At 41.0% G+C, this 15,340-nt stretch overlaps 1 protein-coding gene across 1 annotated transcript in view; it reads left to right on the top strand.

Moving 5' to 3' along the window:
• LOC140905541 (T-cell surface antigen CD2-like) overlaps positions 1-14,055 on the top strand; it is a 111,253-nt gene extending 97,198 nt beyond the window's left edge. Inside the window, 1 exon segment of the mRNA XM_073329082.2 lies at positions 13,808-14,055. Coding sequence (XP_073185183.2) covers positions 13,808-14,055 — 248 coding nt within the window.
• The last annotated feature ends 1,285 nt before the right edge of the window (positions 14,056-15,340 follow it).

Genomic DNA, 15,340 nt, shown 5'->3' with positions numbered 1-15,340 from the left:
CCGTGTCCTGCTTTTCTGCTGTCTTGAAGTCCTTGTGCCTGCCCTTAAAGGGAGAATTCACTGAATGGCAGAGAACATAACAGCCTAATTTCCCGTGAACAAAAACTACAGTTTGAGATTTATTCCCAGTACAACTCCACTGAGCATAATGGAGGATGAATTTGGCCCACATTCCTCCTCACCATTCCACTGATTTGACTGAATTTTCTAAAAACATACAAAATTGAATAAACAAAAGATAAGAAATAGTACAAAAAACTGAGCATAGGTGTTTTGACATATACTTAGCACTACTACATAAAATGTAGGAAATTCACATTTGTCAACATAGCTAAGGCAGTAAGGTGGTCATGGTCTCCTGAAACTTTAGGATTAGTTTCTTAATATAAAAAAATTATTTTATCTATTCCCCCGAACCCTTCCCCCCCCATCATTATTACAAAGTTTTCCATAACATGACTTGTCTATTTTACTTTGAGTTTCTATCTTTTCTAATAGCCTGTTCCAAACCCCATTCAAATCAGCGGGTGTCAGACCATGCATACATAAAAAATTTAGAACTGCAAACAAAAGTAAATGGTAAATATGTTGAGTTAACATTAAATTGGCCTTAATACTCTTCATCTACACATAAATATATTTTTCTATATGTTTATGCAAAGTACATGATTTTCAGCTGCAATTGTCTTCGAATTTATAAAGTCAGTCTCAGCCTTCAGATTAAATAGATGTATTTTTCCACTTAATTACTATTGCCTTGAGCACTAATACATCAATACATTTACCCATTTGTTCTGCATTTGTATAGCTTCTGTGTTTGTTGGCATAGTGATTGATTTTAGAAAGGATGAATGATCTTGTTTTCCAGTAATAGTTTAAATGAATTACTCGATCTAGGTTCCAAGACATAAAAGTCACTGAATAACTATGTGGAAATGTATAGGGTAACAAAAAATGATCAGGTTTCAGAGTAACAGCCGTGTTAGTCTGAATTCGCAAAAAGAAAAGGAGTACTTGTGGCACCTTAGAGAATAACCAATTTATTTGAGCATAAATTTTCGTGAGCTACAGCTCACTTCATCAGATATCGGAAAAGGGTAACCCAATCTGATTCAATCTACACCAGACTTGTTAGGTCTGACTAACAATATCCTCGAAAAGGTTTCGTAGGACTTATTTCACTTCATAAAAGGTCCCACCCCTCATAACTTTTCTGTCCTTCTATTATGACTTTGTCTGTTAAAGAAGTTTATATAGTGTTCTGTTTGACTCGTCACACAGAAACGTTTAGGTAAATTGGCATGAAAAATTCCAACATGGGCATCAGTTCTGGGGAACAGTTTTCTTAAGTTGTTTTCTAAATGTTGAGTGACAGTGTAATATAGGTCTTCTACCAGAAGAACTATAGAATAATATCACTAACACAGCTGATTGATGTCTGCACAACAAACATGACTGAATTCCAAATACATAGTTAAATGTATCATAGAAAGACTAGTTAAAAAATATTCTGTCAAAATGGCTTTTCCCCCAAGGACATCAGGTTTATGACTAAACGTGAATTTTCAGGTGTCTCTTTTCCACAGAAAGTTATGATTTTTTCCACCAAGAAACTTCTACTTAATGGAAGTAGCATTAAAAATATTTTGGTTTTCAGTTTGAAATTTAAAAATAAACATTTTCTAACCAATTCTAGTTCATTCATATGCTTTAATTCACTATTCTTAAACATTCACACAAATAGCATTGAGAGGAGTTTGTGCACAAGTGTTTGAAGAAGGGTTGTACTTTGATTTCCTTTATTCAGAGGTATGAGAATCTTTATCTTGAGTATATTAAGGTAACTGTATGGTTATGCCAATCAGCTGGCATATGATTTTGTTCTACAACATGTTTTTATTATTTGTGCAAGTCCAGCTCTTGCTTTCCCTCTCATTGCCAATGAGATTTCCATAGCACATGTATTTCCATAGCACACAGGGAATCTCTCTCAGCATGATGTATTATAGTCTTATTGCATCCCACTCTTAAACACTGCAGCAAATTCTTGAGGGATCTCAGTGTTTATAAAAATAAGCCACATACACACTACTTAGTTCCCAGGTCATCCTCCTATCCCTCTCCTCTGGGCTGAGAATTTGCTATCATGCAGCAATTCCTGCTTCCAGCACCTGATTCCAGCTACTACAGAAGCGCCACTGCTCATTTATCTAGTCTGTTCTTTTCCCCTCCCCCAACCTCACTTATTTTACTCAAGTGAGTTTTATTACTCCTAAGGATTATGAAACATGCTCTACTCACCTCCTGCTGGCCACATCTGGGGGAGCAACACCCCTTCTTGCAGTTGCACTCTCTCTCTCTCTCTTTCTTTCAGGACTTGACTGCTCCTACTTCATGGCTTGTCCTCCAGCCAGATCACTGTAGCTTTCCCCTTCTGGGAAAATTACATACATCTAAATCTCCCCAGACCCACTGCCTCCTTAATGGTTCCATTTCTCCACAGGAACCACACTCTCCTTCTTTACTGGATTCTTGTTCAGAGACCCTATAACTAGCAGTCAAGGTCTACACAGTACTATCCTTACCACTGTATTCCTGGGCACATCCAACCTTGCTTTCTCACCCTAACAGTGACTATAGCCTCGCTCAGCTACTGGGATTTATACAGGCCTCTCCTGTTCATGGCCAGCTGAGCTTCATCTGTAATTAACCCTTATTACTCCCTGGGTCCTCCTCCAGGTGCAGCATAGATGATTAATTGGCCTACCTAGCCACCTTAATCCCTTCGGGTTTTGTATGTATTGGACACCCTATCACAATGATCTTTTTTACAGGTGGACTATACTGAAAGTGATGTAGCAGCATTGCCATTCGATATTTCATGGATAAATGCCACCCTCCAACACACACACACAAGCAAGCTGGCTGATGGATTAGACTTTAAACGATCGAGTCTGTTTTCAGTTAATCAGATGAGACCAAGGGGAGAGGATGCCTGAATTCACAACAAATAGCTTTCCCACTTTCATTTTTACTGGCACAGTCATATTCAGCTTTGCTAGAAACTGGTGCAATTTTCTTCAAGTTAATTAAGTTCCACTTGCAAGGACTGAACTTGGCCAGAATAGCTTACTGCATTTGAGAAGACTTCTTTAGAGGACATATTCTATGTTCCATCTCCCTTTCTTCACATTTTTACCAAGCCTGCATTTCTTAACAAAGAATGGTATTGACAAATAAAATGGCAATCATGAAGTGAATTCCTTTGCTACAGAAATCGGAATGATATTGCTTCCTTTGCTAAAAAAACCCAGCTGTAGCCCTTAGCCTTGTTTTGTACAATTGTGTTACTATTCTTACCTTGGTTTAATAAACTGTCCATTAAGCACATTTTACTTGTCACCTTTTGTTTTCTTTGTTAAAAGTGAACAGGCTTGCGCAGCTACCATACGCTAATGAGGTTATAAAGGATTTGAGAAAGCCCATTTTTATGACATTTAAAATATTTCTCATTTCTTTGTAACTGAGCTTTTTTCCTAACTATTTTACAAAACACAACTACCTAATTAACAGTTGCTCTTCATGCTACCCCCCCACCCCCAGCCCCCATCATTTTTCACTCCCACTGAATGGCTGAAATCATTAAGATGATAACTTTTAAAAAGCTTTTCCTACCGATAAAATTGCTGGGCACTTACAGCTCCGAGTTGGTTGTAATTGCAGTACTACTCCAAAATGCCAAAGGCACTTCAGCTAATAAAGTCATTAACATGAAACAACCACCAAGAGACAAGGTTCATAAATGCACATTTTATTTTATTCTACATTCTATTGTGATAATATGAAGTTGAATTCGTTCCCTGTAGTCTTGATGGCAGCTGATAACAAAATAGTTCTGTAATCCCCATACATTAAATTTACTTTGCTTTTCATTTCTCTCATGAAGACCTTTGCCATTTGTTAAATACAATAAGAACAACAGAATTTGGTCGTATAACAAGCTGTAAAATTACTTTCATTCTTACTCTAATTATTGTACTCTGTCAGTACAGCAGTTACATTTGAATAATAGTAACAAACTAAAAATTTTGGGGCCAGCTTTTCAGTTCCAGTCAATGATCTTTTCAGTGTTTTTCTTTTAGATTGACCACACAGGAACATTCAGATTTGCAATAGAGAGTTTTACACTATATTGAGGGTTCCATATATAGTATTAATCCATAGCTGCCAGATTTGTCACATAATCTATGTTTTATCACATAGTTGTGCTCCAGAATCTCAACTTCCATTTAAGTGGGGGGGGGGGGGTACAAAAGAGAGTATCACCAATGTAGTTATATCTGCCTGAGTCTGCAGACAGTTCAGTTATATGATCTGTCACATTTCATTTTATGGGATATCACTTGATGTCCAGGTCAGCTTTATTAACTATATTAGTGGTTCACAAACTTTTTTTTAGTAACACAATCCATTAAGTGCATTTTGGTTTTTGGTTTTTATGATCCACCCACAGCCCAAATTTATGGGGATGCCCAAAATCATAGGTCAACTTCCCCCTCCTCACTCAGCGGAAGGGGCACTGACTACTCACAGCAACACCTTTTCCCATCATACTACAACAATCCTAATACTGTCCCAGTGCAGAGGGAAGACCCCTGCTGTAGGGCTGGAGAGCAAGCTCACCCCACAGCTGTAGCTCCTGTCCCACAGGGTGTTCCAGGCATTACAGCATAACTCAGGTTTGGATTGGCTGCCCCTTCATCCTGATGAGGGACCAGCCAGGTCAAATCTGAGTGAGTGATGTTGTGACCTTGTGCACAGGGTCAATGTGCCTCTCCTGTTTGCACCAGCTGCCCCCCATTCTGACAGAAGGGTAGCTGGGCCAGACCAGAGTGTCTCAGCAAATCCATATGCCAGGTCAAAACATCTGGAGTGGGGAGCTGGGGCCCAATCTTCCCGTGACCCACTGTGGATTGTGACTCCCTGTTTTGGAAACATGCAGTATATGATTTCAAAGTATTTAATCTCTCTATACATCTCTAATTCTCTGTTTTTCTACTTTGTCTGAAGCGACTGTAAAATTTCAGCTTATTGCACTGGGATGCTGAATAATGCAGGCCTTTTGACACAGACTTTATGTCAAACCTGCTGCACAGCAAATGAGATCATGGTTGAGCTACACCTATCCTATTGTGAGTGTGGCCTAATGGATATCCCGTAGGGGTCAGTACTCAGGAGCCTTGGGTTCTATTCCTGGCTCTACAACTGGCTTCCTAGGTGACCTCAGCCAAGTCTCTGTACCTTGGTTTTCTCATGTGCGGGATAAGGATATTATCTTCTTTTGCAAAGCACCTTGAAATCTACTGATGAAAAGTGCAACCTACACAAGAAAAATGTATGACAGAGTTTTTAAAATTTTTAATTATATGTATTGTAAGTGGAGCTGGTAGCACTGCCTATAGATCAAGGCTGGCAAACACTTTCCATTATAAGATTCTTTATTCAGCATATAACTTTGCAAAACTTTAACTGTTCAGGCTGAAATTTTCTGTGGCAGATGTCTGTTACAGGCTGAGGTGCTTTTGCGGGGTGGGGAGGAGAAGGAGGGGAATGAAAGTTTTAATTAGAACGGTTCCCCTTTTTCCACAAACAAACTTAAGGGAAAATATTTTCTTTGACCATATTAGAAAAAGTCTTACAACCATTTGAGAAGCTCTAACACCTCCTTACTTTGGAGCAGGAACCTGACCTTTGGAGTAGAACTAGTGGGGCTGTAATGTGATGACATCTGTCTTTTTCTGTCCCCATAAAATTCACCCAAAGTTGGTGTTGACTTGAATTTTATGTTAGTTGTTATGGCTTGCCACTGATCGCATCTGACCAGAAGATTTATAGGTTCTTGTCCAATTCAGACTACAGGGTCAGAGGACTCAGAGGGTTCTGTATCGGGAGAGGACTCTTGGGATGCTTGGCAAAAACGCTTAACTGAGGACAATACCAAATTGATAAAAAAATTTATTGAGATTAACAAAAGAATAATAAATGCTATGAAACTTCTAACTGCAAAACAGTAAAAGAATTCTAAAACTCCTGGTGGTAACATTCCTCTTATAAGTACCTTAACCTAACATACTCACACCCTTCCTTGAGGACCCGATAATGGGAGGTGAAGGACCAGCCTTACTCCTGGCATGCCCGATAACACAATGGTTCTGTCTTCCCCAATAGTTAGGAATGTTGAGTAGTTATACTATACTACACAAGCTGAGCTGATAGTGTGATAGAAGATAGAATGATAGGTAGATAAAAAAATCAGAGCTAAAAGCCTCCTATGAATCCTTACAAGGTATTTTATAGGATCCTGATACTGTGTAATTCAGGCCCAACTTACTATATCCAAATCTTATTTCCATACCCTAAGAAATTTATGGGTACCCTTATCCTGTAGGATAGTGGATTATGACACTTACTCTCTACATATTAATAAGGATTGTCTCACTCCAAAAACTGCCAACCTAGGCTCTCTTGGCAACTTCCAGGTCTGTGGTATATCCTGCGGTTACCAACTAGTTGCAGACACCAGATAAATCTCTTCAGTGTTGTGTATCATTCTCCCTTTGGTTCCCCAAAGTTCAGGGACCATTCCTATCTGTGCCAAAGGTTACCAGCTTTTATGCTAACTTACTCTTAACTGATTATACTTTTAGCTATTTAGCGGATCTTATTGGGTACCGGCCAGTAGGCTTCTTGCATTTTAGCAAAACTTATTCTATGTATAATTATTAGGAAACACTTATCATATGCCTCAACACATCCTAATTTCATAGGAATTAATACTGATAAAATATAAGAATGAAAAGGATTATTTCAGAAAGAGAAACATATTATTTGACAAGGCTGGCTGGATTAGTAGGATATAATAGCTAGCAAAATAATCCTATGGGCTACATTGGCCAATTTTTATGCCACTGCAAATCTTAGTTCGCACATGCTCAGTTGAGAATTGTTAAAGTTTGGCAACTAAATTCTCTGGAGAGCCCATCTTCGCTGACCATACTCCATATCTCCCAGCTCATATGTTCTGGCTGAACAGCTGCACAATCCTCACAGAGCAGCTGATCATGGTCTAGCCCAGGACTCTTGGGCTGAGCAGGACTTTTCAAGCAAGCAGCAGACAACATATATTTGGTTCACTTACTATAACCTCTGTACACAGATGCACATCATACACTATTTGAAAGCTGATTATGTCTACTTTAAGATGAGGTATGATGTGGAGCAGTGAAGTCATGCCATTACCATAGAAATGGGACTAAATGATGACACCATCAACACATTAAAATAACCACTTTAAATATTTTCATTCAAATGTTAGTTTAATGACTCTATGTGTTATTTCAAGACATAACATTGGATTTATTTGTGACCTCAATGAATCATAACAACAATCTAAAGTGTAAAAAAAATCTAATAATAATTTGTATAGGTATTATTGTTGTGTAATAGTGCTGGTGACATTTCTAGGCAATATCATCATCTTATTCATCATTATGATTGCTGTTGAAGACTATGTGAGTTACTACAGTGTTCATTGCCTTGGCAAATACACAGTTCTGTGCAGAGAAGATTGTTCTGAGAACAAACATAGTTGATTGTGCAGCAACCCCTGCTGGTACAGGCACAAATAAGATTGTGTAGAAACTCAGATGCCATTGGGTTCATGTAGAATACAGGAAGTATTCTGTCTCATGCTCTCAGGTGCAATTTGAACACATAGAGGAATTTCACAAGTTACTGCTTGTTGGGTGCCATGTTCAGAAACTTTCCCTGGAGGCACAAGGTGTCCACCAATCACCTTGCGCCTTGTATCTCCTGCATCCAATCTTAAATCCTGTCTGGTGCTGTCTTTCTGGAGATCTTTACAGAGTTATGTTGTCATATCTGTCAGACTTTGATTACATAATTAGCTTTGTGAAATCCTTTTAGGATCTGCCTCGAGTATTCAGCAGCCAATTCATCAAATGCATGGAATTTATCTCAGCCATCATTTGTACGACAGTCATGGCATCTCTGATGTGCACTATGATTTTTTTGTCATATGCCTTTAGCTCATGGATTCTTTCAGCTTGAGCTTCCAGATGATGCCCTAATTTAGCTTTGTCTGTTCTTCTCATTCTTCCATCAAAACGGAAGAGGGACATAGGCACAGGTCCTATTGGGTTACTAAGAATAGTTTCTTTCTGGGAAACAGTTTCTGGACTGACAGTTGCTGTGACTGTCCCTCCCTTGCTAGACTTATAGTTAGTCTTCTTGACCACATCAGCAAATATTTTGACGCCAGGTGGGCTGAAGAAGATACATGGCCCATCAGAACCAACTGCACCAACATCTGCTATTTTCAGCAGAGATTATTGTACATCTGGTGTTATGTGCAGTCCAGTAGATATGTTGATAAGGACCTCTGGATATGGTTCAGGGTCAAATGGGTTTGTCATATTGTTGATGACATGATCGATCAGAATTGTAACATGCTTTTTTTCCCTCTTCAGTGCAGAAACAAGGACTTGTGTACAATCATCTCTGACACTAGTACTGACCTGAATTAAAAAATTAGTTTCTAGAATATTTCAAAGGGTAGTACTGCATGACAGCAATTACAGCTTAAAATCTTCTACTAGGCAGACTAGATCCCACAGCATATGTACAAAAGCTTACAAATAGAGAAGTGTTACATTAGGAGTTCACGTACATTTATATCTACCCACTATGCAGAACAAATTTTGGGCACGCAATCTACTGCTGCTGGAGCACAGCTTTCAGATGAGATTGATCTGGTCAGCAACTTGCAATTGAAAATATAGAAACCTATAATGAGATACTTTGAAAATTAAGAATGCCATATGAAAATATTTTATGTCAGTATATTGCAAAATGTTGTTTGACATTTTTGCCACATGCCAAACAAGTTCATCATTTTGAAAAAAAAAATTCCTATGCAAAACCAATACAAACCTTTTAATACATTGTCTTCTGGTAGCTTTGACAAATAAACAGCAAACTAAGGTGTAGAAATTAAACAATAAAGGCTGTAGTCATAGTCATGTTGCAGTGTCTCTGCAATTGTACAAAAATAAATAAAGTAGATGGGTGAGGTAATATCTTTTATTGGACCAACTTCTGTTGGGGAGAGAGTTGGTCCAATAAGAGATATTACCTCACCCTTGTCTCTCTAATATCCTGCTACCGACACAGCTACAACAACACTGCATACAAAACAATGACACTTTCTTATTTTGGGTTCCATTGTTTCACCTCACCTGCAGGCTTATGGCAGCACTTGACAGCTCCACATTATACCTCATTTATATATGCATAAAATAAGATTTCAAATGATATATGATGTGGGGGTGGGTAGGACAGGTTCATTAAACTTCAAAAATATGGCCTTTTTTGCAGAATTGCTGCATGCCTGTTTCCAACAATTGCAGTCAGTGGGATGACAGAGTGAATGATTATGATGATGATAAAAAGAAATATAGATTGGTTACCCATTCATTGAGCACTGTCAACTCTGTGTATTGAGCAAGGCATGGATCCTGTGGGAAAAAAAATAGCATTAAAAATATAGTTAAAGACTATATGGATATGCATAAGGGAGCTGATCTAAGGCAACACACTGCAATCTTGATTCTGGCATTTCCTAACTTTTAAGTGCTTGGTTTTTCAGCCTTAATATTCTTTGATTGTAGGTTTTATTTCAGGGTTTCTTTTTAAACACGTCAATGGGGCTACTCACAGCATATGTAGTTAAAGCATGTGAATGAATCTTTGCAGGATCAGGGGCCCTGGTTTCTAATCTCAGTGCTTTCACTGACTTGAGTGATGACTCTGAGCAAGTCTCATAGTCTATGCTTCATCTTCTCCATCTGTAAATTACAAGGGAGAGGGAAATCTTGGCACAAGTATTCATGAGCTAATTATATTTGTTATGCTGAAAGTATGGTTATGCCAAAAACCAACAGATTTTCCAAATGTAAAGGAATTCAGAGACCGATGGGTAATTGTTCAATAATGGAAATATAACCAAGACAAACCAGCCTGATTCTAAGCCTGTTGAAGTCAGTAGAAAATCTCCCACATTAAAAAAAATATGCATATATTGTCTTAGATATATAAACCAGGTTAACATAGTATTTTCTGTATGTAATACAGGCAATAACCAGAAACTTTTATTCACTTATCTAAGGCAACTGGTGGATTTCTTTTTAAAAGGGGAAACACTGTAGCAACAATTTTTAGCAGGTCTCCATATCATTTAAAATATTCTTTAAGAGAGGAGAAGAAATATTTCAACCATATCCTTTTAAACCAGTGAAATACCTTTATGATAGTCTTCTGTTCAGGGAAGTAATGTTGCCTTAGCACTGAACCATACCTCTCTAATGTCAAACCTGCTCATGCATGACATAAGTAAAAATAAATCTGTGACAGTTGACCATAATGTAGAACTTCTGGATTTTCTTCCACATTGCACTATAAAATGACTGATGTTTTCTAGTGTCTTTTAAAAACAATTATGTTGTTTGTAAATTAAATATAGCATTTTTAAAGAAACTAGAAGAAAAAACAAAATTATATCACAAGTAACCATACCAGCACCCTTGTGCATCATCATCAGGGCTTGAACGATACCCTTTCATCAGAGACCTCTATCATTTGAACTAATGGACATAACCTTTAACGTAGACCAGACACCGAAGAGGGGGATGAAAAATAAGAGGTTGAGACCTATCTGCATCCTCAGGTAGGGGCATCCTCAGGTAGGGAGAACTTTTTTGTGAACAATGACATTACTCATGTGAATATTCACAAAAATGAATGAAAAAAAAATCATGAATATAATCTTAACAAGTTTCCCTTCAAACAAGGTATGTGCATTTCCTTCTCACCCATAATCCCTCCATAGTATTCACTTGAGAGTATGTTTGTTAGATCACTATTAAAAAAAAAATCCCTCAGGAGATTATTCCACTCTAAAAACTGAACAGATCTTACCCTTAGGAATTATTCTCCATCATTCTATCTAAATTTATTTTGCTATACTCCCTTCTGCCATCCGAAATAAGAAATCTGCCTGGATAAATACAGCACAGTTTCTTTACTTCACTGTTCAACTTGTGAAGGTACAGAAGAATCTCAGAGTTACAAACACTTCGGGAACACCTCAGGAACAGAGGTTGTTCATAACTCTGAACACTGTGTATATTTGCAGTGAGTGTATGTGGGTGTTGCCTGGTTGCCAGAGATGAAAGTAAGCCGGTACGCCCCGGTACGGCCTACCGGCAAGAGCCGATGCACCGTACTGGGGCAGCCCGGCTTCCCCAGGGGGCAATTTAAAGGGCTTGGGGCTCCCAGCAGTGGCTGGAGCCCCAAGCCCTTTAAATTGCCTCCAGAGCCCTGCTGCTGGAGCCCTGGGGTAGTAGCTGAGGAGCTCCGGCAGCTATTTAAAGGGCCCGGGGCTCCCCTGCTTCTACTGCCCCAGCCCTTTAAATAGCTGCCGGAGCCCCGCTGCTGCTGCTCCAGGGGCTATTTAAAGAACCAGGGCAGTAAAAGCAGGGGAGACGCAGGCCCTTTAAATAGCCCCCAGAGCCCTGGGGTAGCGGGGGCTCCAGAGGCTATTTAAAGGGCCGGAGCTCCAGCTGCCTCTGCCGCCCCGGTCCTTTAAATAGCCGCTGGAGCCCTGCCACTTCCCCAGGGCTCTGGCAGCTAATTAAAGGACTGTGGCAGTAAAAGCAGGGGAGCCCTGGGCTGCTGCTGCTACCCTGGTTGGGGGTGGGGGAGAGGAGGAGACGGGCAGGGGCACTTACCTTATAGGGTGGGCTGGGGCTGGCTCTGACCCCCTTCAGCCCCGCCCCTTCCACCCTAGGCCCCGCCCCTTCTGGTGGCCAGGGCTGGCCCCAGCGTATTGGTAAATCACTCAACTTACTTTCACCCCTGCTGGTTGCATACTTCCGGTTCCAAATGAGGTGTGTGGTTGACTGGTCAGTTTGTATCTCTGGTGTTCATAACTCAGATTCTACTCTAACTAACTTGAAAATAATGTGTACATACAAATAAATTATTTATACCAATTAAGCTAATAAAACCTGCTTAAGTTAGTTGAGATCTGTACAATAGAACATCAGTATGACTGTGAGATATGCTTTTCAAAACTAGAGTTTCTTCCAAGTCAATGTAGCAACTGAATGTTGGAGTTATAGCAGTAAGAGGCAAGACTGATGACAGGCTTGTTTAATGCATCTTTTAACAACAAGCTGCAGAGATTGCAGGCTGTCAGAGATTATTGGAAGCTTCATACTTGATAAAGAAGAAATTGGTAGTTTTTTATAACTGTATGCAACTTGTTGACTAGATACATAGTAAACTGTGTAATGTCTCATATCACAACAAAAATAACTTCATGGTACTCCACTACCTCATTAAGAGATTCACCAAAAGAACTGGTTTATACTCTTTTGCTCATTATAATCAAATGTTTTCTTTAATCCAGATGTAGAGATGAACTAAGTGGGCTTTGGGATCATTGAAACATGGAGGAGAACAGCCAAACTAACTGATGTGATGTTGGAGAGGATTCGGATATACTATTAATTATTATTTGTATAATGGTGATGCCCAAAGTCCCCAATCAGAATTCAGGCCTTATTGGAACAGATGCTCTATATTCATAGAAAACGTACTATATTTCTAAGCAGAATGGATTATCAAGACCTAGGATTGTCTGGTTTGATGAGAGCATGCTGAGTTATTAATTCTGTTAAATTCATGTATTCAAATGTTGGGAGCAAACTGTCACAGTTCAGGGCAACTGCATCTGTTTCTCCCTTCAGTGGTCTAGCAAGGGCACCTACATTCAGGCTTCCTGCTCACCCGACAAGGACAGAGGCTGGGGGAGACCCACATCTCACTCCCTTCTGACTGGTTTATTTCCAGGCCGCACAGTTCCCTGCCTTCACTGTGTTACTCCCAGCAAAGACAGTCTGTCTAAACAGGCCTCCTTGCATTTTCTTTAGAGACTGATAACAGAGTGATTGCCACAGAGATCAGTTATCACACAGTTCTTCCTAGGCAAGCCTACTTAATTCTTAAGGTAAAAAGCATTACAGAGAAAACATATTAAAACAGTCAGAGAACCGACACCCACCCTAGCTATTTCTTTGTGGTTACAAGTTCATCAGCGCTTCAGCTTTGAACAGTTATCCCATTTTTTGAGGTGTCAGTAGGCCCAGTCCTTCCAACCCGATGCTAAGGATTGGGGCCCTCCATGGACCAGGTGTCCTGTCCGCTTGCTGGATACAACTCAGTCTTTTATCCAAAAGTCGTCTCTTTGTCTGTTGCCCTCTGGAGAATCCAGTTTCAACTAGTGCATGCAAACCTCTCCCAGCTGGTGGCTCCAAAGCCTGATAAAGGAACATCCCTACTTGTACTAGAGAAGGTACACCGAAATCCACAACATCACATGCACTTTTGCATTTTTAATACCATGCACCCCGAAGATGTTAACCCTAATTCAGTAAAGTTTAATATAAATCAGTAAAGTTCATCTTAATTCCATAAGGTTTGTTCAGGCTATTACAGGATATTGTCAGTCTGTCACATCTCCCGCTACAGAAGTGAGTGTAACTAGGGTGCTGACTGGCATCCTGGGGAGGACCAATTGACTTATTGCCAGGACAGGTTTATTCCTTTGATAGCAGCTTTGCCATTACTTTTCACAATTTCACATCTCACCTGTTCACATAAACAGGCTCCAGGTGTAACAGCAGTATAAGAAGGAGACTCCCGGCTCTGTCTGGACTGACCGCTGGAGAGAAAATATGCTCCTTGTTGGCTCCTGCTCAGGAACTACTGGAGCCCCAGACCACGGAAGCCAGAGGCACCGAGACCCACACAGATGCCCAGCTACCAGAGAGGTCAGAGCTACAGGGAGTTGCACTGGCTGAAGAACCCAGAGACCCCGAAGACGCTCAGATCGCTGACTGGAGTGACAAGTAGGAAGTAGCCTGCGGGGCGGGGGTACAAGCCATTGTCCCAAGGCCAATCAGCGTGTTGCAGACGGATCCCAATTGACCCAGTGGCAGACACAATTGCCACTGCAAGGGCCCTGGGCTGGGACCCTGGTGGAGCAGGGAGGTCCCGGGTCCCCCAACCTGGCCTCCCACACCTCTCACTCCAAGTGGTCATTTGACCATACAGCCCTGTTCAGAAAGCAACTTTAGTGACTCTGGCTGCTATGCCATACAGTCATGCCCGGAGAGGTCTCTTTATTGACTCTGGCTGCTAGGCCATACAGCCACACCCAAAAGGTGACCCTATTGTCTCCAACCACTAGGCTATACAGCCATGCCCGGAGAGTGACTTTATGGACTCTGGTCACTGGGCAATACAGTCCCACCCGGAGGGGTATCTCCATCAACTCTGGCTGCTAGACAAGGCTGAAAGTGAACCCAGAGTACCATTAATGACTCTGGCTGCTGGGCCTTACTGCCCTGTAGATCCAGGGAATCTCTCTTGACTTTGGCCATTGGGCCTTACTGCCCTGAAAACCCTGGTGTACCTCTTTGGACTCTGGCCACTAATCACAGAAGATTAGAGTTGGAAGAGACCTCAGGAGGTCATCTAGTCTAATCCCCTGCTCAAAGCAGGACCAACAAGAACAAAATCATCCCAGCCAGGGATTTATCAAGCCAGGCCTTAAAAACCTTTAAAGATTCCACCACCTCCATAGGTAACCCATTCCAGTGCTTCACTACCCTCCTAGTGAAATAGTGTTTCCTAATATCGAACCTAGAGAAGGCAGAGAGGACACGGCAGAGAATGGCTACACCCTGGAAGTGGGTCGCGTGACCCTATTGCCCTGTGGAGCAAAGAGATCCCATAGATTACAGCCATTGGGCTTTAAAGCCCTGCAGATCAGGGAATCTCTAGGGATTCCTGCCCTTAGGTCTCATGGCCTGGAGCCAGAGGGCAGCTTGAAGGATGGAGTGAAATCACCCTGCACTGGACGGGGTCTCTCCACCACGTCACACTTCCCCATAGCCTAATTTCTTTCTCTAACCCACCTCCCCTGAGGTTGGGACCCAGGGACTCTGCTAACCTCAGCTTTTCTGGGGGGAGGAGTATTGATACCCCACCCACAGTGGGGTAGCCTTTTTGTTCCCCACACACTGAGTCTAGGTGAGCAGAATTCCCTCTCCCATGGGGCTCAGGATCCTTTATCATCTCCTAAGCAGTTGTCTTGCTCTCTACTTGGGCATTTCCCACCCTGAGGTGGGTGTTA

Source organism: Lepidochelys kempii, chromosome 1 (genome assembly GCF_965140285.1).
Source record: "Lepidochelys kempii isolate rLepKem1 chromosome 1, rLepKem1.hap1, whole genome shotgun sequence".
NCBI lineage: Eukaryota > Metazoa > Chordata > Testudines > Cheloniidae > Lepidochelys > Lepidochelys kempii.
The sequence above is the reverse complement of the archived record's forward strand: the minus strand, read 5'-3'. Positions and strand labels throughout refer to the sequence as shown.